The sequence below is a fragment of the Saimiri boliviensis genome, chromosome 16, assembly GCF_048565385.1.
Source record: "Saimiri boliviensis isolate mSaiBol1 chromosome 16, mSaiBol1.pri, whole genome shotgun sequence".
Classification (NCBI taxonomy): Eukaryota; Metazoa; Chordata; class Mammalia; order Primates; family Cebidae; genus Saimiri; species Saimiri boliviensis.
Window position 1 is genome coordinate 34616125 of NC_133464.1, and position 27180 is coordinate 34643304.

General features: G+C 39.7%; 1 protein-coding gene across 10 annotated transcripts in view; it reads right to left on the reverse strand.

Annotated features, from left to right (window-relative positions):
- Window positions 1-26678, reverse strand: part of SCEL (sciellin) — a 105424-nt gene extending 78746 nt beyond the window's left edge. For all 10 annotated transcript variants that reach the window (XM_039473423.2, XM_039473418.2, XM_010341649.3 and 7 more), the window contains exons 1-5: window positions 26571-26678; window positions 9827-9888; window positions 9019-9136; window positions 6230-6289; window positions 2189-2257 (exon numbers count right to left, since the gene is read on the reverse strand). In XM_039473423.2, coding sequence (XP_039329357.1) covers window positions 2189-2257; window positions 6230-6289; window positions 9019-9136; window positions 9827-9869 — 290 coding nt within the window. In that variant the 5' untranslated portion in view covers window positions 9870-9888; window positions 26571-26678. The remainder of the gene's footprint in view (window positions 1-2188; window positions 2258-6229; window positions 6290-9018; window positions 9137-9826; window positions 9889-26570) is intronic.
- Between the last annotated feature and the right edge of the window lie 502 nt (window positions 26679-27180).

The following is a 27180-nucleotide window of genomic DNA, read 5'->3' on the forward strand; positions in this document are numbered from 1 at the left end:
TATAATACCACCATCTCTGCATGCTACATACACATTTACATTTCTTTTGCGCACCTCATCTTTTACCCACATAAGCATATTTTAAAGGGAATTTTTCAAATATAAACTCAGTACTTTTCTCATATTCATCAAAACAAGTGTATCATTATTAAAATGAAAATGCACGCATACCAGATATATTTGATCATCTTCCTCCTAAAATTATGTCAGGTCTTAGATTTTGGGATGGTCTGTATTACAGAAGTTCAGCTCCTGCTAACAGGACTTGCCTTTCTTTACTGGCCCCTGTGTTCCCTTCCTCAAGTCCATTTCCACATTTAGTGCCTTGGGAATGAGCTGCCAGGATACTGTTCCCAAGCATACCACTAAATTGTGTAAATAAATCATGTAATCTCTGGGGCTGTTTCTAGGGTATAAAATGAAGGGCTTGGGCTATATTGGTGGTTTTAAATCTCAGCTGCACATAAGAATTGCCTTATAAGCTTGAAAAAAATGCTTGAGTTCCACCTCTGGCTAACAAAATCAGATTTAGGGGACTGAGGGGTAGTAGAACCAAGGTACAAATGAAGTCTAAGAGCACCGTCAGTGGTTCTAATTCATCACTGAGGCTGAGAATGACTTAACTACGTTGCCTGCAAGGTCTAGTCTATTTCCAACATTCCTAGGCTGTATCTCTGCTGGCCTAACATAAATGTTCAGACACACAGCCTACAAAAGCTTAGGTCTTCCCCCTTACGTGAGGTTCAATTATCTCACTTTAAAATTCATTCCTAGAAATGGGGTTTCCTTCTGTAATTAACCATCTGCAAGACCAGGATGAATGGACAGAAGTACTTTAGCTACCTCTTCACTATGCACCGCTGTAGAAATGAGATCTTGCATATATACTACACACTCATTTTTGACAAGGATGATAATTTTTAAAAGAGAAAGACCATCCCTTTAGGATCTCAGCCTTGACTGTCCTCTATTAGGATGACTGACGTGAAAGCCTAGGAATAGTGCAGAAGGTATATACATTTGTTGTATTAATTAACACTGGCATAGTCTGAGTTTAGAGTCTATCGGATGCTGCAAGTTACCACATATTTGCTTAAAACCCAGTAGGTGCCATTTTTGCCTACAATTGCAGCACATCTTTAGCTGCAGAGAGTAAACTCAACTAGCACTGGCTTTGGGTATTCATGGTGCCTAGACTCCTATTAAAGATGCGATCTTTGTCCTTTACTTATGCTTACTAAGCATCTCTACCAAATCTAAACTAAAAATGTGATTTGTGTTGGGAGACCACGGCGAGCAGACCACTAGGTCAAGAGATTGAGACCATCCTGGCCAACATGATGAAACCCCATCTCTACCAAAAATACAAAAATTAGCTGGGCGTGGTGGTGCATACTTGTAGTCCCAGCTACTCCAGAGGCTGAGACAGGAGAATCACTTGAGCCAGGAAGGTGAAGGTTGCAGTGAGCAGCGATCACGCCACTGCACTCCAGCCTGGAGAGAGAGTGAGATTCCGTCTCAAAAAACAAACAAACAAAAAACAAAAATGTGATTTGTGGCATTTATACTTCAACCTGAATAAAACTTGCTCTATTTTCCCTGTAGAGATGAGTCCTTTCCCTCCATGTAAGAAGGATCTAACAGGCACACATGTTGGACTCATTCTATCTGCCCTATGGGGACTCCAGGGCTGAAAGAGTATTTTCACTTTGTAAAGTGAAAGCAAAGAGCTAATATTTCTGTCCTGGAGTAGATTGAAACTATTGTACTATTAAAATTTGCAGTCTCTCCATAAAGCAGTTGCATAGACTGATGTTTTTCCACCATCCATGTGGAAAAACCAAATGTTGGAACAAGGATTACACATATTCACACCAAAAACTCTGTCTTATCCATTTTAAATTGAAATAACAGATTCCACATAGTACCCACCCTAGCTGTACTCAAATCAGTGTCTCTAAGAATTTTTCATATCAATCTACCATTAGCAAAATTTTAGAAATGCATCTAGTCAAGATTTAGTGACATTTGAAGAAGGTAATTCAATTCTTAGAGCCCTCCATCCCTTGGAATAAAATACCAGTGGTTCAAACCTTATTCTGGTAAACTTTTACATACTTCATAACTCTATGAAAAAAGGAATTAAGTATGTTATGCATTCCACTTACATGGTTCAAAAGCACCTTACCTGTCTAAAGTGTCATCAGAACTATACCGACTGATTGTAGCTTTGGGCACATTTCTCTCATTTATTTTCCTGTAGCAAAAATAATTACCAAAAAATTAAATAAATTACAAAAGATAGTTTATAAAACCTATCATACATACAGCAATATTTTGACCTATTAGAAAATTTACATGTTACCAAGGAAAGATAGATTTGGAGTACCCAACTCTTGCAACTTGGATAGAATAAATTATGGAAAATCTAATTTCCTATGCTAATAAAAGATTCTTCCCTGGCTTCAATTGTTTCTAACAACAATGTAACATATTCAAATTGGGAATAAGGATACGTAAAACATACAACAACACAACAAGCAAAATGGTTAATAACTAATATGTACTCTTGTCAATGTTGCTTATTTCTACATAATAGGAACTCAGTCTTTTATACTCAACTATGTTTTTGTTTACAGAGTTTCAGCAGTGCCATTAGCCAGCACCACAGACTAAATCCATAAATACTTTCTTTAATATTCAGCACCGTGGACAGGGTTGAAAGAAGGAAACTTACAGGTCGAAGGAGGTGGAAAGACAGGAAAGAAAGGAAAGGAAGGAAACAGGAAAAGCTGGACAAGATGAAAAGAACATGTGGGAAATGAGAGAAAGAAAGGATATGAGGAAAAGAGGAAGAGAGAAGAGTGACAGGAAGAAGGAAAGGAGAGACAGGGGAAAGAGAGGAGAGCAAGACAGATGAGCAAAAATGCGGGGGTGGGGAGCAATTTAGAAAATAACTGAAAGGAGGACAGAAGGCTCAACAGAGGGACTCTTGAAAGCAGAGGAAAGATCTTGATCAGATTGATCAAACTAAAAAGCTTGTTTAATGCCTCATATAACCCTATGATATAAAGCAAGCAAGCTCTTTAGAGAGTTGTCCCTTATTTACTGTGTTTGTATTTCCAAGTGTAATTTAAAGCCAGTCTATTCAAAGTATTGCATTAGAATAAGTACTAAGACTAGATACTAAAGATTTAATTTTAAACTTGATATGGTATAGTTTCACTAACCAACTATTTGGATGTACTCAACATATAAAGTACTAGGAAGAGTGCACAAAGTATATTTGCTATATTAATAGTGCAGAAAGTAATATTTGTTATATTAATCAACACTATTGTACTGATAAGTATAAGAAAATCTAGAATAAAATAACTATAGCTGCTATCCACACAGAGCAAGAGAGGCAAATCAGATCTGTACATCCAAAGGCAGAAGGTAGTCAGTGCCATAAAAGAGGTTTAGTTAACGTGTAAGGAAGTTCTAAGCTGGGAAAGACGATTTCTAGGTATACAAACCAGAGAAGGCTTTATGGAATGCAGTGCCGTTGGAGCTTGGCCTTGGAGGAGAAATAGATGTGAACATTTTCAAATAGAGGTAAAGGGAAAAGTATCAGTTAAGGCAAGAAAAAAGTGAAGAAAAATGCCTAAGACAACCCCCTCAACGTTTAATACAACCTCAAAGTGAAATTATCGTGTGGTTCACCATCATGTGTAATGTGTAAATGCAAACAGGTACTGGGGGACCATCTGACCCCTTCCAGAAAACAGCCCCTCCCCAGAACCATCACTGTGTCTCCAGGTGACTATTGTCTTCCTACTGCTTATCACAGTAAGGCGTGCTATTACGTGTTATTTTCATTCTCTCCTCTCCCTCACTTTCAACTAGGATGCAAGCTCTGTGGAAGCAGGGGCTTGGTTTTGTTTGCAGCTCTTAACGCAGCCACTGGTACACAGGAGCCCTCCCACAGGTGCTATTTGGCTATCATCCTTATTTGACATGTTTAAAAGATCGACCAGAACATGTGCACAGTCACACGTTCCAATTGTGGATAATGTGAAGGTATTATCTAAGGTGATGACAGCATAGCATTTATTTTCCTTTATTATCAGTCACCACTCATGCTAGCTCCCTGCACACATTGTCATCCCTGCTGAAGGTGCTTCTTTCCTTGCTGTATGCCCACCAGCCAGCCTTGCCCATTTGGGAAATTTTTCCTCATAATCCTTCAAGCATCGCCAACACCAGACCACTTCTGTGGTGAGGCCTCTGATTATTTAGGCAGAGTTAGTCTTCCCTCCTTTCTATTCCCGTAGTGCACTCACACAACTCTACCATAGCACTTTCCATGGCAAACTTTAGTATTTTCATTTGTGTATCTTTTCTCATGAATACAAGAGCTCCTAAGGTCAAAGATTATGTTCTACGCCTCTTTGCATTCCTGGCACCTGGCACAGTGCTGACACATAGGGGGTGCTCCAAAGTGGTTGTTGAGTGGGCATCAAAGCAAAGACAGCCTCCACAGAGCAGAAAATATGACAAGTGATATCCTCTTAGCAAGTACCAAGGGAAAAACAATCTGCCTTACTCTTTTAGGGAGATTGATTCTGTGATGTTAGTTACAGGTCAAGTGGGAAATGTCTAGGGCTTACAGATTTTTGTTCCTTAAAATACTGATACGCTACTTCGGCCACAATGCTGGCCACCACAAGGAAGGGTTCAGGAAACTGATGCAATTAAAATATGAAATAAGCATGAAATGCATTAAGCTCCTGTTAACCTAAAACACACTGTATGTACACTAAGAACATGAAGCGTATTTCACACTTAAAAAACACAAGTATCTGTGTTCTTTAATCATTCCACAGAAAGGTGAATGAATAACATGGAGGCAGCAATTTCCATTGGTGGCTGGACTCAAAAGATGAGCCTCTCCTTTGTTGGTGAGATGAGGGCCAGCTGACAACCAGGCAGTGACCTTCAAAATCATAGAGACTAAGGACAGGGCCTCGGCAGAGTCTGCCCGATCACAGAATGGTAAATCAGATGAACCAAAGCTGCATCAGGAAAACAAAACAGCGACTCTAGGTGGAGGGTTATCAGCTCAGCACCCTTAAAGCAGGTCAAAATTATGAAAAGGTTTAAAAGGGTTGAAAGAAATTCATAAACAAACATTTCCAAAATAGATATGTCCCAGGTGTCTGCTTAACTTTTTAAGATCCACACCATAGAAGACATTCACACTCCCTTTCTAAGTACATTTTAATGACAAACAGACACAAGCTACTAGACCAGATAAAACTTGTGTCTGATAAATAATCAGGTTCTTCTGATGGATGCGGTTGTTTACATGCATGTGGGCACGACTGTATTTTAGTAAGAATATTTTCTATTTTTTTTTATCAATCTGAGATGATTTACATCATTGTGATTACTGTTTTGTCTTAACTTTTCTATAATTTGCTTTGATCAGTCTATTTGCCACTGAGGATCAATTCATGTTTTCCCACTAGCCCAGGAGTTTCCAAAAAAGAAAGGTACTGTCCCATAAAGCAAATGAACTCTGGAGTCATTTCTGTATTTTAAGATGTCTTTCCCTAAGATTCAGAGATGTCTGATCCGGTCATGTTGCTGTTGTTGTTTTTGTTTGTTTGAGAAACAGAGTCTCCTTCTGTCACCCAGGCTGGAGTACAGTGAGGCATCACTGCTCACTGCAGCCTCAATGTCCCAAGCTCAAGCAATCTTCCCACCTCAGCCTCTGGATTAGCTGGGACTGCAGGTGTGTGCCACCACACTTGGCCAATTTAAAAAAAAAAATTTATTTTGGTAGAGACAAGGTCTTGCCATGTTGCCCAGGCAGATCTCGAACTCCTGGGCTCAAGTGATCCTGCCACCTCAGCCTCCCAAAGTGTTGGGATTACAGGCATGAGCCACTGCACCCAGCCTGATCTGGTCATGTTTCTATGAAAGCCTTTCCCTGCCTGTTAGGAGGACCGCCTCAGTGGGATGCACAGAGGGTTAGTTGTGTTCTGCCTTCAAGTCATCATTCTGGAGAGGCAGAGTTTCCCTGTGGAAACCTCTGATGATATCACAGGTTCTCCTTCACATGCCCAGAACATCAGGGAAAGCCCAAGACATGCCACAAATATTCAGCTGTCTTGAACAAGTCTTCCCTGAAAACTATCACCTTTGTGTTTCTGCCCGTGATGTACCATGTCTGAACACCCACCTGTCCAATGCATCATGGGAATTATGTCGGCTGAGCACCACCCTACCATAATTTTCATCTCTGCAAAGAAAAAACAAAAGTATGTCACACAGAAAGTTACCACAATATTGGCTAAACACTAAATGAGAGAGACATGCAGGCGAGCTCACAATTTTTGGCAAGGTTAATTCATTTTACTTCAGTTGTGAGAACACAGAATTATGTATCCATTTTAACCAGTCACCATTTGACAGAGCATGAGAAAAGACACAAGTTTGTCCATACAAATGATCCTTTATCCCATGAGATTTCCACATGATTCAACAATGAATGAGTGTGGTTTTGTTTTGTTTTGTTTTGTTTTATCAGAGTGTGAGAATATAAGCCCATTTACTTTACATGTATTATAAGAGTCCTTTTTAGCATGAAGGCAAATACATAACCTTTCCAGTTTTGTTTACACTTAAGTAAGCTCATTATGTCTGGATATGTTGGTAGATTTGACAGTCCTCCTTCATAAAATGTGGGAAACCCAGTACCAATAGTTGTGGTTAAGGAGATTAATAATTCACAGGCGATCTAGCCCACTTTTGAACCACAAAAATACAGAGTTTTTACTAGTCTTAAAAATAATCTTATGAAGTAGGCAGAGAAGACACTGTTATATCCAATTCATAGACAAGAACATTGATCGGGGATTTTGTGGCTTTTCTAAGACCACAAGGTTGGCAAGTAACAGAGGTGGGTCTAGGACCTAGATCTTTTTATTTGAGACCATTGCTTTTCCTACTGGGCAACCCTGCAATAGACTTTCATATGTAAAAATCTCAAAGTAATATCATTCTTATTTTGTACAGTGGAATTGACAGTACGGGCACTTTTAGGAAATGTCAAAACATGTAGTGAAGTCTTTGGATTTGGGCCAAGGCAGAAAGTACTTGAATCTTTTCCATGTCAATGCAACCAAACTGGAAATACCACATTATTCCTGGTTATGCTCCACTAACATTACTCAACACTCTCACACCATTTTTAATGAAGCTACAAAAGAACTGTAATAGACAATTAAATAAAAAAAGAAACAGTAAAACCAAAACAATGCCAGAAAATATACACCCTCAAAGATCCCAAGAGAATTTTCCTATCTTCCTTCATATCCCTTCCTGAAACATTTGAAAGAATAGCAGATACCAGGCATGTTTTTATCTGAGAAAGCATTATAAACCACAGCCCAGAACTGGGCCAGGGGGAGTCAAGGAAGCATCAAAGCCAATTTTCCCTTCATTCAACAGTTCCCATGCCATCCAAGCTGGCTTCCCTGGGTTTTCTTAGGGAGGCATACCTGGCATAAAAGCAACATTTCTCCCAACTGTGATTTGTCTTATACATTTTATCTTCACTCGTCTGTGTAAATATTTGCAATCCAAAATGTATGGTCTACATTTGACATCACACTATCATTACAGAAAAATGGAAACGCTCTGACAGAAGCAGTAAATGCTGTTTGATGGAAGGAAATGATTGTTGTCCAATACTGCTAACTCCAAAAGTTAGTGTGAGCCTCCGAATCTCTAAACATACCTATATTTCCTTGTAACAGTAATATTCAGTAACAGAAATTAATAGATATTTTAGATTTAACATTCACAAGGATGCCCCTCAAATAACCATATCTGCAGAGTTTGTAGATAGTTTAGAGTAAGTATCCTATAATGCAGGATTTCCCAACTTCAGGATTATTGACATTTTGAGTTTGATACTTTCTTGTTGTAGGAGCTGTCCTATGAATTATAGGATATTTAGCAGCATCCCTGTTCTCAACGCACTGAATACCAGACGCACTCCCCAATTTTGACAACAAAAATGTCTCCCGACCTTGTCAAATGTCTCCTGGAGTTAAAATTTCCCCTGGTTGAGAAACATTTGTGTAATGGAAAAACAATGGGCTGTGTTAAAATCTCAACTCTATCACTGAATAGCTATGAGCCATTAGACAAGTTACACAGCTTCTCTGGGCTCAGATTCCTCTTTTGTAAAATAAGGAGATATAATACCTGCCTTGTGTTTCATTGTAAAATTAGTGGGGCTTTAAATGTAAAGTATCTAGCTTAATAACCAAGCTTAATAACAAAGAAGTCAGAAAATGTCTACATGATTTATAACATACACATAACATAATATATATCTGGGCTGGACAAATACCTATTGCAAATCTATATTGGCAATAAAGCTATATGCCTATGGCCGTAGTTTTCAAATCTTTAAACCTCTCAGTTAGCAATACTCAAAACAAAACTTTGTTGGTGGTAGGTACTTACAAAGGAATGCCATATATCTCACCTTCCCAGTATCTAGAAGTAGATGGCACTAAAATAAGTTGGGAGTTTTTAAAAATTTCTCTTGTATATATCAAAATTTTAGATATTAAATTTGGAATTATGCTATTTTTATTTGTTTCAGCTGACAATGATCAACATAGCAGCAATTGCCCGATCATAGATTAACTGTTACCTTTTTGGAAACTGGAAAATCATGTTTTCTTTTCAGTTTACCAAGTAAGCACAAACATCTATCCTAGGTAACAACCAGGGTAATGACTCAGGTTCTCTTATGTATGTGGATGTTTAAAATGGCAGAGAGATTCTTGAGACTCTGATGTAACCTATCTATGGTTACTACATCTTCCCAAAAATTAGACCACGCAACAAAGTATTTCAGGATAAAAGTATTCCCTTTTCAGATTAGCTTCCCAAACAGAGAATGCCTCTCTCTGCTCCTCCCTCCACCCACCATGCTCCACACCAGCTTACATTTCTTCTTCAGGACGTTTCTTTATCCAACTGTTATCCTGTAGGAAAGTTCTTCTTTTGTTCACCTCGTGAAAATCCTGCTGCTTCCGTGTGGCTCCCTGAGTGCTGCTCTTCATCTCTATCAACAGAAACATGAAAGACTGGAAGATGTAAGAGTGAGGAGTTGAGTGTGGGCTTGTTAACCTGAAAATCCTGAGAGGCACATCTGATTGGCCAGCATCAATCTTCTAGGCTGGCAAGTCCAGCACTGTTTCAAAATAGGATGCACCAGCAAGAAAGAACAGATCCCACACCCCATCACCAAAGATAACATATAAAGTTGCTCAGGTGCCAACTGAAACTCTCAGTGCCACTCATGAGGCCCCATCCAGCTCCTGGGATAGGAGAACTCCCAGCCTGGGATAAACGAAGCCAGGATTTAGTGGGCTGGCCATTTAAGAAATATACCTTGTAAGCTCACAGAGGACTGTTTTTATAACATCTAGTAAGTAATAGTCAATAAGTCCTGGCTCATTTGATTCTAAGTAACTTAATCGTTTTATCCTGTGAGAGCCAAACACAAAGAAGATCACATTTTTAAAAAGATATTTTTATTGGTATTTATTGATTTTTTTAAAAATCCTGAATTTCAATTACATAACTAAAAGCTGTGGCATTTATACTTTTTCTTAAGTCTAACTTTGCAATGCTAATTAAATTAGACTGTTGTTTCTAAGCATTCAATATCTGTATTAAATAATTGAGAACTGTGAATTGTTTTTCTGAAATGTTAACGTTTTCTGCATAAAAGAAATATCATGTACATTACCATTTCCTGTGAGAGACGTTTTTCTCAAAGTAACATTGGACATACTGCCTTCTAGTAAGGACCTAAAAGAAAAATGGGAAATAGAGAAAGCACAACAATGACTCTAAGAACCTGTGACTCTTTCATGACTGAGATTCACTTTTCAATGACAGTGACATAGTCACATATCTGTCATAACACATGCCTGACATAAAGTGCCCCTCAGAATCTGAGAGCTCATCTCTTCCAATATATTTCTTTTATAGATGGAGAAAATGAGGCCCAGGGAGTTTGTGTATCCAGTGTGTTATATCATAAGCAATTGGTTGAATTAGGCCGTCAATTAATTCAATTATTCAATCAGTAATTATGCATTGGGTGTTTACAGTGTGTCTGGCACTGAGCCTGGTGTTGGGGACAGAAAAATGAGTTAGACAAGTGTCTGGTCATGGTCAAGAGGGAGAGAGAGAGATTGTGCTGGAATGCACAGCACACTGTGAATGCCCAAAGAAGGGCTCCTCAGCTCCTTCCTGAAATAAAGCCAAAGAAAACTCAGGAAACTGCTGTATGATTAGAAGGAAAGCAGCCAGGCACATGGAAACCACAGACTTGGAGAAACACTGGCGATTTTTGTTGTTGTTGTTTTGAGTCAGAGTTTTACTCTTGTTGCCAGGTGGGAGTGCAATGGCATGATCTCCGCTCACTGCAACCTCCACCTCCCAGGTTCAAGCGATTCTCCTGTCTTAGCCTCCCATGTACCTGGGATTACAGGCAATCACCACCACACCCGACTAACTTTGTATTTTTAGTAGAGACAGGGTTTCTCCATGTTGGTCAGTCTGGTCTTGAACTTCTAACCTCAGGTGATCCGCCCACCTCAGTCTCCCAAACTGCTGGGATTACAGGTGTGAGCCACTGCACCCCGCCAACATTGGTGATTTTAGGCAACCGCTGTACGGAAAACTCAAAGTTCCTGAACTACTGTTCTGATGTTAAGGGGTTAAGGTAACCCGCAGCATCAGTCTGCCCAGCACTGATCCAGTTCCCCAGAGCTGAATTATGACTCTGTGGGTCCTAGGCACTTTTGCTTTCAAGGTCTCTTCTTACTCACATAGGCGTACACACACACAAATTTAAAATTGTATCTTATGACTATGTTTGTATGAATATAATCCTGGCTGGCTTCATTATTATTATTATATCAATATTTTAACTTCTGTTATCAAAAGAAATTAAAATTAGAATGCTTTTGTGGATCACAGTTGTATTGTGAGGCTTTGTGCACCTTAGTTAGCTCTGGGTCTTCCTGAAAGTGGGACTTTCAGTTTTCAAACCGGAAAAGTCCTGGGCAAACCTGGATAGCTGGTCACCCTAGGTGGGGTATTACATCCTTTCCAGTGTCCATCTCACCCAGACTGTGCATGAAACATAGGAGTAGCATTCAAGCTCAAGTCAGAAGCAACTTTTGGTCCATTTTTATCACATTCAATGTCTGAGAATGAGCCACTTAACCTCCCTGCAAAATGAGGTTATTGAAACCTGCCATCTATTTCCTAAGTCGCTGTGATCATCAAATGAATCATGTGCACAAAAAGTCACTTTGTTAAACTAAAAATGCTATTGGATTTTAGGCAGTATTATTGGACAGCAAAAGCCCCCACATCCTATCCTCTAATACAAAAGTATTTCTTGCAACTTCTAGGACCTGAAGCGGGAAAGACACCCTTCTTTGGGTCAAGAAATTATTTTCCTTGGGGTCTCCTTTCAGAATGTTAGCGGCACTGCAGAAGATCAGAGCTGGAGGCTGTAAGTGTCTGGCCCGGTCCCTCTCACCAGTCTGAAGCTTGGCAGCTACAGGCCCATGACTTCACCTTCCCTGAGGATTTGTCCTTCACTGGTAGGGCTGCCTGGTTACACAACCTCCCCACTCACTACAACCTGGAGCCGGTGACTGACTGACCCAAGATAAAAAAAGGTGAGACCCTTACCTCAAGGTAGAACCAATTCTGTGCTGTGACTTGCACTTCAGAGCTGGGATCCGGCTGTAGATCAACCAGCAGAGAGCACATCCTTGCTCACTTCATTCCCCTGCCTCCCCCTGCCTCTCTCCCTTCTCCTGAAAGCACACCCTCAGTAAGTCACAAGCACCCGAATGCCTCTCAGAAACTGCTTCAGGGAAACCTGACCTAAGATGAGGATTAGCAACCAATGTATCCATGATGACCATTACCTTCACAGGGACCAGCAGCTGTTCACTGCATGAATAGCTGAGAGTTTGAATGTCTTAGTGGAGTTAGAAAGACCTACCTCTAAGTGATGCTGTTTACTGACTGTGTCACCTCGGGTATGTTATTAGCTCAGGTCTCTTATTTGTATAATGAGGTGAAATAGGAATATTATGAGGTTCAAATATTACTAGATAACAAAAGTAAAGTGTCTAATTATTGCCCAGCACAGTAGGTGCTCGATAATTTTTTTTTTTTTGAGATAGCGTCTCATTGTCACCCAGGCTGGAGTGCAGTGGCACAATCTCAGCTCACCGCAACCTCCACCTTCCAGGTTCAAGCAAGTCTCCTGCCTCAGCCTCCCAAGTAGCTGGGACTACAGGTACTCACCACCACACCTGGCTAATTTTTGTATTTTTGGTAGAGACAGGGTTTCACCATATTGGCCAGGCTGGTCTCGAACTCCTGACCTTGTGATCTGCCTGCCTCAGCCTCCCAAAGTGCTGGGATTACAGGCGTGAGCCAGTGCAACTGGCCTATAATTTTTTAACTTCATGCCTCTACTCTATCACCTTGGCAAGCAGAGAGCAAAGACATAGGAGAGGATGTGGGAAGGGATGGAGCAGACTTGAACTTGGGCAGCCGGGCACGCCGGGGGTGTCAGGGATCCCCTGGCTGGCTGTGTTTGGAGGCTGCATAAATAAACTCTGGCAGAAATGAAAGTAAAGAAGCACCTAAAGGCAAACTTAAAGCTCAGCTAGTGACTAATTTTGCCTCTGCCTGAGAGCGTGTCTCAGGACTCTTGGCTAACCTCTTTCCTGTTCCTAAATGGGCTGTAGTATATTTGTTTTCCTCTTAGCTAATAAAGACCTGGAGAGTTCTCAGCTGATTGAACTGGAATTCTCAGGGGGTCAAAATGCTGAATGCATAATTGATGATACATCTGCAAAGACGGCAAATGCAACCGTGAGACAAAAGGGAGGGTATGTGGATAAAGGGTATTTTACAATTATCTGCGTATTTGTCTGTCCGTCCCAAGAGACTGCATGTCCAGTGGGCAAGGCTGAAATCTTTTCCTCCTATTCCCAGCATCTGGGAGAGAGTCGGTGCTCCCTGGGTGCTTGTTATTGGCCAACTCATGTTCCTCCAAAGTTCATATGTTGAAGTTTTCACCTCTAGTATCTCAGAAGGTGACTGTATTTGGAGATATGGCCTTTAAAGAGGTGGTTAAGCTAAAATGAGGCCCTTACAGTGGGCACTAATCCAATCTGACTGGTGACCTTGTAAGAAGAGAAAATCTAGAAACACAAAGAGACGCCAGAGGAAAGGCCATGTGAAGACACAGCAAGAAGGTGGCCATCTACAGGCCGAGGACAGACACCTAAGGAGAAATCCAAGTCTGCTGATACCTTGATCTTGGACGCCCAGCCTCCACAACTGTGAGGCAATGATTTTCTGTTATTTAAATCGCCTCTCTGTGGCATTTTTTTATAACAGCCTAAGCAAACTATGGAGTACTTATGAAAAAAGTAATCTGAAGAGTTATAAAATTGCCAAGTCATTCAAAGAGCTTTGGGCCACACTGCCCCCAATCTATGCCCTCTGTGTCTTCAAATGGTCTATTCCACAGGGCAATTGCTAACAGAATAGAGATCCACTGGTCTTAGTGGAGTTAGGAAGACCTGCATCTAGGTGATACTGTTTATTGACTGTAGCATCTTGGGTATGTTATTAGCTCGGGTCTCTTATTTGTATAATGAGGTAACATAGGAACATTGCACTGTTTGAGCCCCTGAACAGGTGCCCATCCAAGCATTGTCTCTCATCCTCACAGAAACTCTGCAGGATGCTGTTGGTACTTCCAACTACTAGATGAGACTAATGGAGCTCAGACAGAGGATGCAACATATCCAAGGTGTTAAGAGGCTGCATCGGGCTTCTAAACCAACCCATGCCCTCCTCAGCAAATAGCAGTTATTCCCATCAGGAGTCACTGCCAGACTAGGCTGCTGCCCTGGTGTTAGAGTGAGAGGGGGAATGTGGATGCAGGGGCTTGCCTGGCCCTGGGCATCTCACTCATTGAAAGTCCCATGAGCTCTGGCAAGTGCTTGGTACGAGGGAAGCCTCTCAAGGAACGGTTGCAGCAAATGAACTCTCACCTGACAGCCTTCTCTGTGTATTCCCCGACATTCCTTTGGTTATAAAACATGTCCACACAAAAACTTGTACATGAATGGTCATGGTAGCACATAGAACAACCAAAAATTAGAAACGACCCAAATGTCCATCAATGGCTAAATGAATACACAGCATGGCATGTCTGTACAATAGGATATTACTCAGCATAAAAAGGAATGAAATACAGATTCATCCTACAACGTGGATGAAACTTGAAACACTGAACTAAATGAAAGCAGCCACGCACAGAAGAGGACACATTGTATGGTTCCATTGATATGAAATGTACGGAACAGTCACATCCATAGAAAAGAAAGTAGATTAGTGTTTTCCAGGGGTTAAGGGGAGAGTTGAATAGAGTGACTGCTAAAGGGAATAGGGTTTCTTTTGGGGGTAAAATTAAAATACTCTGAAATTAGATAGTGGTGAGATATATATATATTAGCAAGGTTGTACAACCATCAGCACAACACTCTAATACTCTGATTGAAGTCAAAGTCCCTGGGACAAGCACGTCCTTTTGTGCTCCCTGTCTCTTCTCTGAAACTAAGGTGGCTTGCAGGAGGGAGGAGCAGTCCTCTTGGGCAACCAAAGGGACTAAATTCACACATGAAAAATAACAGAGCAGGAAGTTCCTTGACAGTATCATAGAGTTGTCATAATAGCCCACATATTATCTATCTCTGAACTTCTCCTTCCAAGAAAAAAAAAAAAAAAACCTCTTCGTTTGTTCAAGAATTTTTCCATTTGTTTTGTTACTCAAGCCTAATGTTCTTCCTCCATGTTACTAAGCCATCGTGCAGCAAATAGAAGATCCAAAAGTCGATGGGAGTCTACAAAAGATATGTGTGACTCTTTTTATCAGTGAAACATATGTGTTCAATGTCCCTAGCAAGAAAGATCACTTGTTAAGCCCCTACCATGTACCACCTGCTGTACCACGTGTTTTATGCACATTATCTTATTTATTCCTTCAGGCAAGTACTATTATCTGTAATTATGGGAGCCCAAGCCTCAGAGAGGTTAAATAACCTGCCCAAAGTGCACAGTTAGAGGAAGAATCAGGAGCTGCAGTTAGATCTATGTGGTTGCAAAGCCAGGGCTCTTTTCAGTAAGTGATACTATATGGAACCCAAAGTGCCATGTGATATGATGCATACCAGGCACTCAGAGAAATGCCTGGAGCCCCAACTGATGGATGATCATGGGAGAGCAGGTGAGAGGAGCAGCAGGAATGCATGGCTGCCCCAACATCTCCAGATAGCTCAGCCTCAAAACTCACTCCCCGACTATCACACTGCAGCCAGAAGTGGCCTGACATGGTTCCTGACTGAACTCTTTTCCGGAATCTGTCTCATACTACACAGCTTGATAACGTTTCCTTCTCTCTCGTAGCCCCATGCTGGCCATTGATCCAAGCTGAGAAAGGAAACCATAACGTATTCTATTTACAGGTGATTTAGTTTCATAAGGATGCTAGCTTTTTCTTCTCAAATAGAAATTTGTAATACTGTGGGAAATTAAACTGTTCTCATCAAATGTACAAGTTGCCAAAACAGTGGGGGCCCCTGCCGGACGGCCCACGCCAGGGAAGCTCTGCTCTTTAGTCTCTTTTTCTTTCCCTTTTGGCATCTCTCCTACATCTTTCACACAACCTCTTTCAGCCCCGCTTCCCTCTTTTTCCCTTAGGATCTATTGTCCATGTCACCTGAATCATCTCCTCATGCCACCTCATTGAGTGGCTCCAGTGCCATTTCTAGAAGCTTCTAGATAAAGCCTCTAAGGTGCAAATATCCCTGTCTCATCAACCTCTACTTCCACAGGCATTTTACTGCAGTAGAGCTCTTTCCATCTTGTCCAGGATATAAAACAGTGCTTTATATATACACGGATAGTTCCTGCTAGAAACAACTCAACTCAATCAGCCTGGCCAACATGGTGAAACCCCAGCTCTAGCAAAAATACAAAAATTAGTCGGGTGTGGTGGTGTGTACCTGTAATCCCAGCTACTCAGGAGGCTGAGGCAGGAGAATAGCTTGAACCCGAGAGGTAGAGGTTGCAGTGAGCTTAGATTGTGCCATTGCACTCCAGCCTGGGCAACAAGAGCAAAAAACTCTATCTCAAAGAAAAAATGGTTCAACAATATAAGTTTCTGTGAATAATATACTTGTTAAAAATGCCCTTTTGTGGAATGGATTAGAGACTACTAGTCACTTAAACTGGTTGTATTAAAAAAACAACAACCACCACAGCCAAACCTTATTGTTTTGTAATTCGTTAAAGAAAGTACTTATTTCAGGTACTAAGGTTATCCTGAGCTTCCAATCTACTCAGCACCCACATATTGACACTTCAGTAGCCTCAGTTCAGCTAATTGGACTTATTTATAAATGCCATATTTCAGTTTCATTCCAATTAGGTTTTTAGCTTCTCCCAAAAAAAGATGAAACTCTAATCTTGGCTTCTCACATGGCTGTTGCCAGTACATATGCCTACTGATTACACACACCAGCAACTGTGTTTTAGAAGTGTAATATTATGGGAGAAGATGTGTGAATGCCGTATCTCTTACGCTGGGAACTAGAAAAACCTTTACCTATAAAGCACGTAATGCATGCATCAAAAATTATGATGTGAAATCATAATGTCAAAGTCTGTGAGGAGAGAGGCAAATATATTTTTAATTATTGGCCATCTTTCATTTCCTTTCTGTGGCCAAACACCAGAAAGAGCTAGTTTTTATCTACTGCCTACTACCTCTGCCCAAGGACATGTGTCCTTAGGTTTTACATGAAATCATTCTGCTAACGTTATGAATAATGAAATCAATCAACTTTCTTAGATCTTTTTGTATGCATTTGAAACTATCAGCATCTCCTATTTCTTCCATTTGTCTTCTTTTCAGCTTCTCTTCATCTCCCCATGCCCTTACGCAATTTTCTTCAGTATTTTCTATTTCTAATAACAGCACTTCCTCTGGGAGCATTTAGGACCCTTCGGTGACCCAATCCCCGCTCTCACCCCCAGAGCCCAGTCTGAGCCCCAGCCCCTCTTGTCCCAATGCCAAGAATTCCCTGAGCCAACTTTCACTTCAGCTTCCCCCCTCCCCCCCGCAGCCCAGTCTCGGCCCCAGTTCTTCCTGTCCCAGTGCCAAGAATTTCCTGGGCCAGTTCCCAGCTCAGCTACAATCTTCGTCATCTTTTGGATCCTCTCCGCATAAAGACTTTTAAAATCTCACTCTTCCCTTCCCACCAAGAACATAATGTCTCTTGGCTTACCTGATGAAGTCTTTACCACTCCCCACTAACTTTCTCTTTAAAAAGATTGTGTGAACAAAGAAATTAAAATTTTAAAGAAGGCTCATAGAGAAAAGAGAATAGGAGAAAGAAGGTAGAAGAGAAAAAAAATGCAGCAGAAAGCAAATCAATAAAATAAAGGCTGATGGAAAAAAAGAGAAAAAAACAAGAATTTCAATTCTGACTGCTGAGATTTGGGGTCCCACGATAATAATAACTATTTTGAACTTATAGGTGTTATCTCATTTAAGCCTTACATGCTTTTAGGTTGTTACTATTATTATACTCATTCTTTACCTGAATGAAACTTCATGATAAATGGTTTCCGTGAAGTCAGAGTCTTTTTGCAGAAGGATAAGGTAGGAGTTGGAAATCTGGGCAGTGGGTACAATGTAGGCAGATTTTTTTCTGGAAGGAGTCTCAAGATGAGTAGTTTGACTGAGGTGACATAGCTAGTGAATCACCCAGTTGGAATTCAAACTCAAGTCAGCCTGTCACCAAAGTATCCATCTCGGAAGCCCAGGAAACAAAGAGGAGTCAACAGGAGGAAATTTACTGGACTAAAAAGTAATGAATAAAAAAGAATGAAGTCATTTCTTTGCTGCAACATGGATACAACTGGAGGTCATTATCCTAAGTGAATTAATGCAGAAATAGAAAACCAAATACCAAATGTCTCCCCTTCTAAGTAGGAGCCAAACATTGGGTACTCATGGACATAAAGGTGGCAACAATAGAGATTCATGATGGAGCTCAACAGAGAAGAATTGGAGTAGACTTTCTTTGATCACGTTACTGAAGTATCATGAGATCTATGTAGAATGACATGTGGATATCTCAACTGCTCCAAAATGTTTCAGTCAGTTTATCAAGCTTCTAATATACTTTCATAAATTACTATCTTTATGAAAGACCAAATGTCAATAGTTGCCCAGGGCAAATCTCTTTAGTCATGAAGAACATAAAAAAGACAATGTCGAATAAGTAAGCAAATATAGAAAAGGGGTCTAGAAAATGACACAGGTTGGCAATTGGCCCGGATGATATTCACGATTGCTTATGAAAAACTCCTGAGGGTTACAGGACCCAGTAACAGTCCAAACACACTGCTACTTGTTTCCCAGAAATCAATGAAACAGGGAGAATCCCTAGGAACTGGAAAAGGACAAATGCCATAAAACCATTTTCAATTGAAGAATAAGAGGAGTTCTTTATTGCGTCTATTCAACTCTTCTCTCTTCTTTTTTATTAGTCTGGCTAGCAGCCTGTCTATTTTGTTGATCTATTCAAAAATCAAGTTCGTGGATTTATTGATTTTTGGAAGGGATTTTTGTGTCTCTATCTCCTTCATTTCTGCTCTGATCTTAGTTATTTCTTGCCTTCTGCTAGATTTTGAATTTGTTTGATCTTGTTTGAATTTGTTTGCTCTTTCAATTTTGATGATAGGGTGCCGACTTGAGATCTTTCCTCACTTCTCATGTGGGTATTAATTGCTGTAAATTTCCTTCTGGACATTGCTTTAAATGTGTCCCAGAGACTCTGGTACATTGTGTCTTCATTCTCATTGGTTTCAAAGAACATCTTTATTTCTGCCTTCATTTCATTGTTTGTCCAGTCATTATTCAGAAGAAAGTTGTTCAGTTTCCAAGTAGTTGTGCAGTTTTGAGTGAGTTTCTTAATCCTGAGTTCTAATTTGATTGCACTGTGGTCTGAAAGACTGCTTGTTACGATTTCCATTCTTTCGCATTTGCTGAGGAGTGATTTATTTCCAATTATGTGTCAGTTTTAGAGTAAGTGTGATGTGGTGCTAAGAAGAATGTATATTCTGTGGATTTGAGGTGGAGAGTTCTGTAAATGTCTATTAGGTTTGCTTGGTCCAGATCTGTGTTCAAGTCCTGGATATCCTTGTTGATTTTCTGTCTTGTTGATCTGTCTAATATTGACAGCAGAGTGTTAAAGTCTCCCACTATTACTGTGTGGGAGTCTAAGTCTCTTTGTAAGTTGTTAAGAACTTGCTTTATGTATTTGGGTGCTCCTGTATTGGGTGTGTATATATTTAGGATCATTAGCTCTTCTTGTTGCATTGATCCTTTTACCATTATGTAATGCCCTTCTTTGTCTCTTCTGATATTTGTTAGTTTAAAGTCAGTGTTATCGGAAACTAGAACTGCAACCCCTGCATTGTTTTTTCTCTCCATTTGCTTGGTCAATCTTCCTCCATCCCTTTATTTTGAGTCTATGTGTGTCATTACACATGAGATAAATCTCCTGAATACAGCACACCAATAGATCTTGACTTTTTGTCCAGATTGCCAGTCTGTGTCTTTTGATTGGTACATTTAGACTATTTACATTTAATGTTAATATTGTTATGAGTGAATTTTCCGGGACACTTACACTCTCCCAAGACTAAACCAGGAAGAAGTTGAATCCCTGAATAAACCAGTAACAAGTTCTGAAGTTGAAGCAGCAATCAATAGCCTACAAACCAAAAAAAGTCCAGCAACAGATGGGTTCACAGCCAAATCCTACCAGACATACAAAGAGGAGCTGGTACCATTCCTTCTGAAACTATTCCAAACAATTCAAAAAGAGAGAATCCTCCCTAACTCATTTTATGAGACAACATCATCCTGATACCAAAACCCGAGAGAGACTCAACTAAAAAAGAAAATTTCAGGCCAATATCCATAATGAACATCAGTGCAAAAATCTTCAATAAAATACTGGCAAACCAAATGCAACAGCACTTCAAAAAGCTTGTCCATCACGATCAAGTAGGCTTCATCCCGGAAATGCAAGGCTGGTTCAATATATGCAAATCTATAAATGTAATCCATCACATAAACAGAACCAAAGACAAAACCACATGATGATCTCAATAGATGCAGAGAAGGGCTTTGACAAAATTCTACAGCCCTTTATGCTAAAAACTCTCAAAAAACCAGATATCGATAAAATGTATCTCAAAATAATAAAAGGTATTTATGACAAACCCAAGTCAACATCATACTGAATGGGCAAAAACGGGAAACATTCTCTTTGAAATCTGGCACTAGACAAGGATGCCCTCTCTCGCCACTCCAATTCAATACAGTATTGGAAGTTCTAGCCAGAGCAATCAGGCAAGAAAAAGAAATAAAGGATATTCAATTAGGAAAGGAGGAAGTCCAATTGTCTCTATTTGCAGATGACATTATTGCATATTTAGAAGACCCCATCGTCTCAGCCCCAAATCACCTTAAGCTAATAAGCTACTTCAGAAAAGTCTCAGGATACAAAATCGATGTGCAGAAATCACAAGCATTCTTATACACCAATAACAGACAAACAGAGAGCCAAATCATGAGTGACCTTCCATTCACAATTGCTACAAAGAGAATAAAATACCTAGGAATACAACTAACAAAGAATGTGAAGGACCTCTTCAAGGAGAACTACAAACCACTGCTCAAGAAAATAAGAAAGGATACAAATAGATGGAAAAACATTCCATGCTCATGGTTAGGAAGAATCAATATTTGAAAATAGCCATACTGCCCAAAGTAATTTATAGATTCAATGCTATCCCCATCAAGCTACCACTTACCTTCTTCACAGAACTGGGAAAAAACACTTTAAACTTCATGTGGAACCAAAAGAGAGCCCACATAGCCAAGACAATCCTAAGCAAAAAGAACAAAGCTGCAGGCATCACACTACCTGACTTCAAACTATACTACAAGGCTACAGTAATCAAAACAGCATGGTACTAGTACCAAAACAGAGATACAGACCCATAGGACAGAACAGAGGCCTTGGAGGCAATGCCACACATCTACAACTGTCTGATCTTTGACAAATCTGACAAAAAAACAAGCAATGGGGAAAAGATTCCCTGTTTAATAAATGGTGTTGGAAAAACTGGCTACTCATGTGCAGAAAGCTGAAACAGGACTCCTTTCTTACATCTTACACTACAATTAACTCCAGATGGATTAAAGATTTAGCTTTAGGACCTAACACCATAAAAACACTAGAAGAAAACCTAGGCAATGCCATTCAAGACATATTCATAGGCAAGGACTTCATGACTAAAACACCAAAAGCAGTGGCAGCAGAAGCCAAAATAGACAAATGGGATCTAATTAAACTTAAGAGATTCTGCACAGCAAAAGAAACTATCAATAGAGTTAACTGGCAACCAACAGAATGGGAAAAATTTTTGCAATCTACCCATCTGACAAAGGGCTAATATCCAGAATCTACAAAGAACTAAAGCAGATTCACAAGAAAAAAAACAAACCTATTCAGAAGTGGGCAAAGGACATGAATAGACAATTTTCAAAAGAAGACATTTATGAGGCCAACAAACATATGAAAAAATACTCAACATCACTGGTCATTAGAGAAATGCAAATCAAAACCACATTGATATACCATCTCATGCCAGTTAGAATGGTGATCATTAAAAAATCTGGAGACAACAGGCCAGGTGAGGTGGCTCACATTTGTAATCCTTGTGCTTTGGGAGGCTGAAGCAGGCAGATCACGAGGTCAGGAGTTCAAGACCAGACTGGCCAGCATGGTGAAACCCCATCTCTACTAAAAAATACAAATATTAGCTGGGCATGGTGGCTTGTGCCTATAATTCTAGCTACTTAGGAGCTGAGGTAGGAGAATTGCTTGAACTGGGACACTGGAGGCAGAGGTTGCAGTGAGCCAAGATTGTGCCACTGCACTCCAGCCTGGGCTACAGAGTGAGACTCCAACTCAAAAAAAAAAAAAAAGAAAAGAAAAAAGAAATCTGGAGACAACAGATGCTGGAGAGGATGTGGAGAAATAGGAACAATTTTACACTGCTGGTGGGAGTGTAAATTAGTTCAACCATTGTGGAAGACTGTGGTGATTCCTCAAGGACCTAGAAATAGAAATTCCATTTGACCCAGTAATCCCATTACTGGGTATGTAACCAGAGGATTATAAATCGTTCTATTATAAAGACACATGCACAAATATGTTAATTGCAGCACTGTTTACAATAGCAAAGACCTGGAACCAACCCAAATGCCCATTAATGATAGACTGGGTAAAGAAAATGTGGCACATATATACCATGGAATACTATGCAGCCATAAAAAAGGATGAGTTCATGTCCTTTGTAGGCATGTGAACTGGATGAATCTGGAAACCATCATTTTTAGCAAACTGACACAAGAACAGAAAACCAAACACCACATGTTCTCACTTATAGACGGGCATTGAACAATGAGAACACATAGGCACAGGGAGGGGAACATCTCACACTGGGGTCTGTTGGGAGGTGGGGAATAGGGGAGGGACAGCAGGGGGTGGGGAGGTTGGGGAGGGATAACATTGGGAGAAATGTCTGATGTAGGTGACGGGGGATGGCGGCAGAAAACCACCATGGCATGTGTGTACATATGCAACAATCCTGCAAGATCTGCACATGTACCCCAGAACTTAAAGTACAATAAAAAAAAGAATAAGAGGAGTTCTATAATTACAGATCAATAAACAGAAGCATTATCTTTTGGAAGATAAATAAAACAAGCCAATAAACAACTAATTACCACCTAAAAGTATAAGAAATATATGTAAGGAGAAAACAAACAGTGCTTCATGACGTGTAAATATTAGCCAATCTACTTCAATCAATTTTTAAATGCTCTACTAGAAATAAACAACCGTGTTTAGGCTGAATACACAGACTAAAAGGAAATCCGAAAATCATCAGGCTGGGAAAGATTTAGTTAGCCTGCTGTGGTGGTTAGAAAGCAGCTATTTCTTCAGTTACACAAGCTCACAGTCTAAGCTTAGCTCTGGGAAACTTGCTTACTGATGGTGAAGAGTCCAGAATGCAGCATAAATGAAAGCCCCTACCGTAAAATTTCCTCACTCTTGATTCTACTTTTTAATACACAATCCTCACCAGCTCTTTTTTTTTATAGCCCATCTTTTCTGCATAATGATAAAACAAGCTTTAATGTGAATAGTGGCCTATAATTATTTCATTTCACAAATATTCTATTTCATTTTACAAATAACACTGGTCTAATATTCATTAATAAAAAAAATCTATCCAATAAAAGTTATCTATCACCTGAGACCCACCAGGGCCTATTTTCAGTTCTAGATGAAAATATGAGATAAATGAGTAAAAACTCAAATTTTGATCACAGACTATGAGCCAAAACCCTGTTAGTTCCCTTAAATACTTGACTGCATTTCATATTCACAAAAGCTCGGTCATGTAATTATTCTCTATCGCAATTTTACACAACATCAATCTTTCTCATCATATTAAGAATACATGTGAAAATGTAAGAAAGCATACATAAAATATGGAAAATACAAGAAAGCATAACGAGAGAAAAAAAATCAGACACCTCTAATCAAACATTGTAATTTTCTTCCAAGGTTTTTCTTTGCCTATTAGAGCCTACTGATATGCATTTTCCAATGCATTAAGAATATTTAAATATTTCTTTTGTAGCTATAAAATATCTCATTTTGTCTATTAATGTACATCATCTTCTGTGGTTGCTAAGAAAAAACATGCAAAAGTGTTTCACCAAGTATCTGATCATTTTCTTTGACTGGATCCTAGAAGTGAAATTACTTGCCAAGAGGTGTAATTTCTAAAATATTCTCGATCCCTATTGTTGAGATTCTTTCCATAAATATTATAGTTGTTTATTATCCACCAGCAGCATGTGAGTATCCATGCATTTGCCAGCATTTAGAATTATAATGCATTAATATTTTAATAATATAATAGGTGAAATAGAATCATTTTAATTGCATATTTTTCTTCACTTTACAGGACATTTTCTTTCTTATAAATTATCTATTTGTCAATGGATAATTTAAATGAAATGATTATCATATATTTCTTACTGATTTCTTATTTTCTTTATATGTCAGAAACATTCTTTATTTTCCTAGTTTTTCATTTAGCTTCTAATTACACATTTTGTATCAGAAGCTTTCGATTCTGCAATCCCTATTTTTGCCTTTATAATTTCTTCTACTTTCACTCTTTAAAAGTCATCTTCGTAGACTATCCATGAAGCTTATTTCTGACCTTGAAATCCAAGCAATCGTCAAGTTCTACAGCTCGACATCTCTTGTTGTGTATGTTTCTATTTCCAAGATACCAATTCAAACTACTATAATCAAACTACTATATTCAAACTACTATAATCTCCTGACTATTCCAGTGGCTTCCCAACTATATTCTCAATCTCTAGACCTCCTCACTTTTAATCCATGCTCCTCACTGGCACCAAAGTAATCATCACCTTGCATAAAGCTTTTCAAGAGTGTTCTGTTTCTGTCAGGATAAAATCGAATTATTAACCAGGCTGAGAAGGCCATATCCTCCAGCCTCATTTCTCCCCACCCCTTGCTCACTCAATAGAGTGAGGTATTGCTTACTCTCTCTATGCCTGAAGACACTCTTCTTCCTGAGCTTCCCTCAACCCTTCATTTTCCTTCAGGAAACACTTCCATTCACCTTCCAGATCACACACTCTGTATCCTCCAGGAAGCATTCTGTGATGCCATCGCCGCTCACCCAACTCCTTCCTCCCTGGGCTGAGTTATGAGTATTTTTAGTAGAGATGGAGTTTCTCCATGTTGGTCAGGCTAGTTGTGAACTCTTGACCTCAGGTGATCCGCCCACCTCGGCCTCCCAAAGTGCTGGGATTACAGGCATGAGCCACTGCACCTGGCCCTGAATTTTTGTTTTTGGTAGAGATGAGATCTCTCTCACTGTGTTGCCCAGTTTGTTCTACTGTGTGTTCAAATTGATGTTTCCAATACTTTAAATACTGGAGTACCACAAATATTAGAAAGGCTGTATCTACATTATAAACTGTGGAAGTGAAAGACAGTTTTAAATGTAATCACATTTTGTGAAAAAATGAAAGTATCCACAAGTGCTATACTTTAATTTTCTGGTTGAAAACAGAAAAACCAAGTTATAAAACACTTGAAAGCCAAGTTATAAAATTCTCCAGTATACCTTTGGGAATTGAGCACCAGTGTGTCTAAACCCCTCTGAGACTGCAGGTGACCTGGTCAGCAATAGGAAGCCATAAAAACTCAAGTAGTAACAGTATGCTGTGAGGATGCCTCTCTGCAGGACACGGGGCTGCAATTTGCAAGCTGTGGGTGGACTCTGCATTTGAATCCCACAGCTCTGTATCACAGACAGAAACAATTGGAAAAAACACAAGTCAGACAAGTCAGCTTAGCTATCAATTATAAAAGAAAGCTCTGTTGAAAGAACTCTTCTATCCTCACCAAAAGTCTCCCAAAACTTGTTTTTCAGGACTAGGCTATGAATAGAGTTGGAAAGTTGCCCCCATATACATTAATCACTCCTTAGGTTAGAAGTCAGAATATACCACAGAGAAGTTGGGCATGGGGAACCATGTTACCCTATTCTGCCCCCACACTCTGACTTTACTCCTTGGTACATTCAAATAAGGAATGGTAATTTTCTTATTTGGGGAAGATAGGGTGGAGACAAAATCCTCATAAATATAAACCTCTCTCTCTCACAGCTCAGCAACTTGCAATGTTTTTAGCAGTAGAGAAAAAAATAAATATGACTTATTACCTATACAGCACTATTCGAGTTTACCATTTCACTAAAAGCATCATTTATGAAAACAGAAAGATCCTTAAAAAAAAAAAAAAGTTTGTGTAATCACTTGAGAAACTAAACCAGCAGGTGCTGGTCCCTTCACTTAAGAAACGTATTATCCTTTCTGTGACAAGATTCACCAGCTGACAACTCCCACTCAGAAAATCAAATAGGTGCTCGTCTCTGTGATGCCGTAATGTGTGAAATTGCCAGGAAGTTCAATGCAATGTGACCTAAAAGCACAGCAAGGAAGAGCAGAACTAACAGCCCGCTGGAGGCTGTCAAAATTTACAGGAAGAAAAGACAAAGATAATACAGTAAGTTTTAATTTTAATCATTTGTGAGGAACACAGAGAAAGCTGTGCACATACAGCAGATGTATTTCTGTTTGCAAGCATAATTCAACTTACCTCTATTGAGCAAAAAGCCAGGACTTTTTGGCTAACCAGCCTGTAGTGATTCCCTGGGAGGATCTGGCTGAAACAAATGGGAACCCGGAGTTTATTCAGTGGAGTCTCAACCCCTACCTGACTGTATTAATGAACAGTTCAGAGGTTTCTTGCTCAGCAGCTGAGTCACTTAGGGAGGAGGTGTGTGGTATGCAACAGGGTGGCACCTTGTACAAATACCAATTCAATTAAAGCAGTCTCACTCAGAGACCTACTGTCTTTGGTTGGTGAATTCTTTAATTTATGACCATGTTATACAAAAAAAAAAAATGCTCCTGTGATCACCCTTTTAACTGATGACAACAATATACACAACCATATCACTCACAAGGTAGCCCAGGACCCAACCTACTTTGTATTCTCCTTCAAAAAATAGAACTGAAAACTCAAGATAGAAGGAATATACCCACAGTATCTGAAGGGTAGGGGCACAGACAAGCTTGCAAGGAGACCATGGCTTAAAGGAAGCTTCAAGACAAACAAGTTCTCAGAAACCCAGGAACCCTAAGATCAGAAAACACGAAAGAAATCTGTTGCACACATTCTACACCTAGAATATTTTGTAAAACTA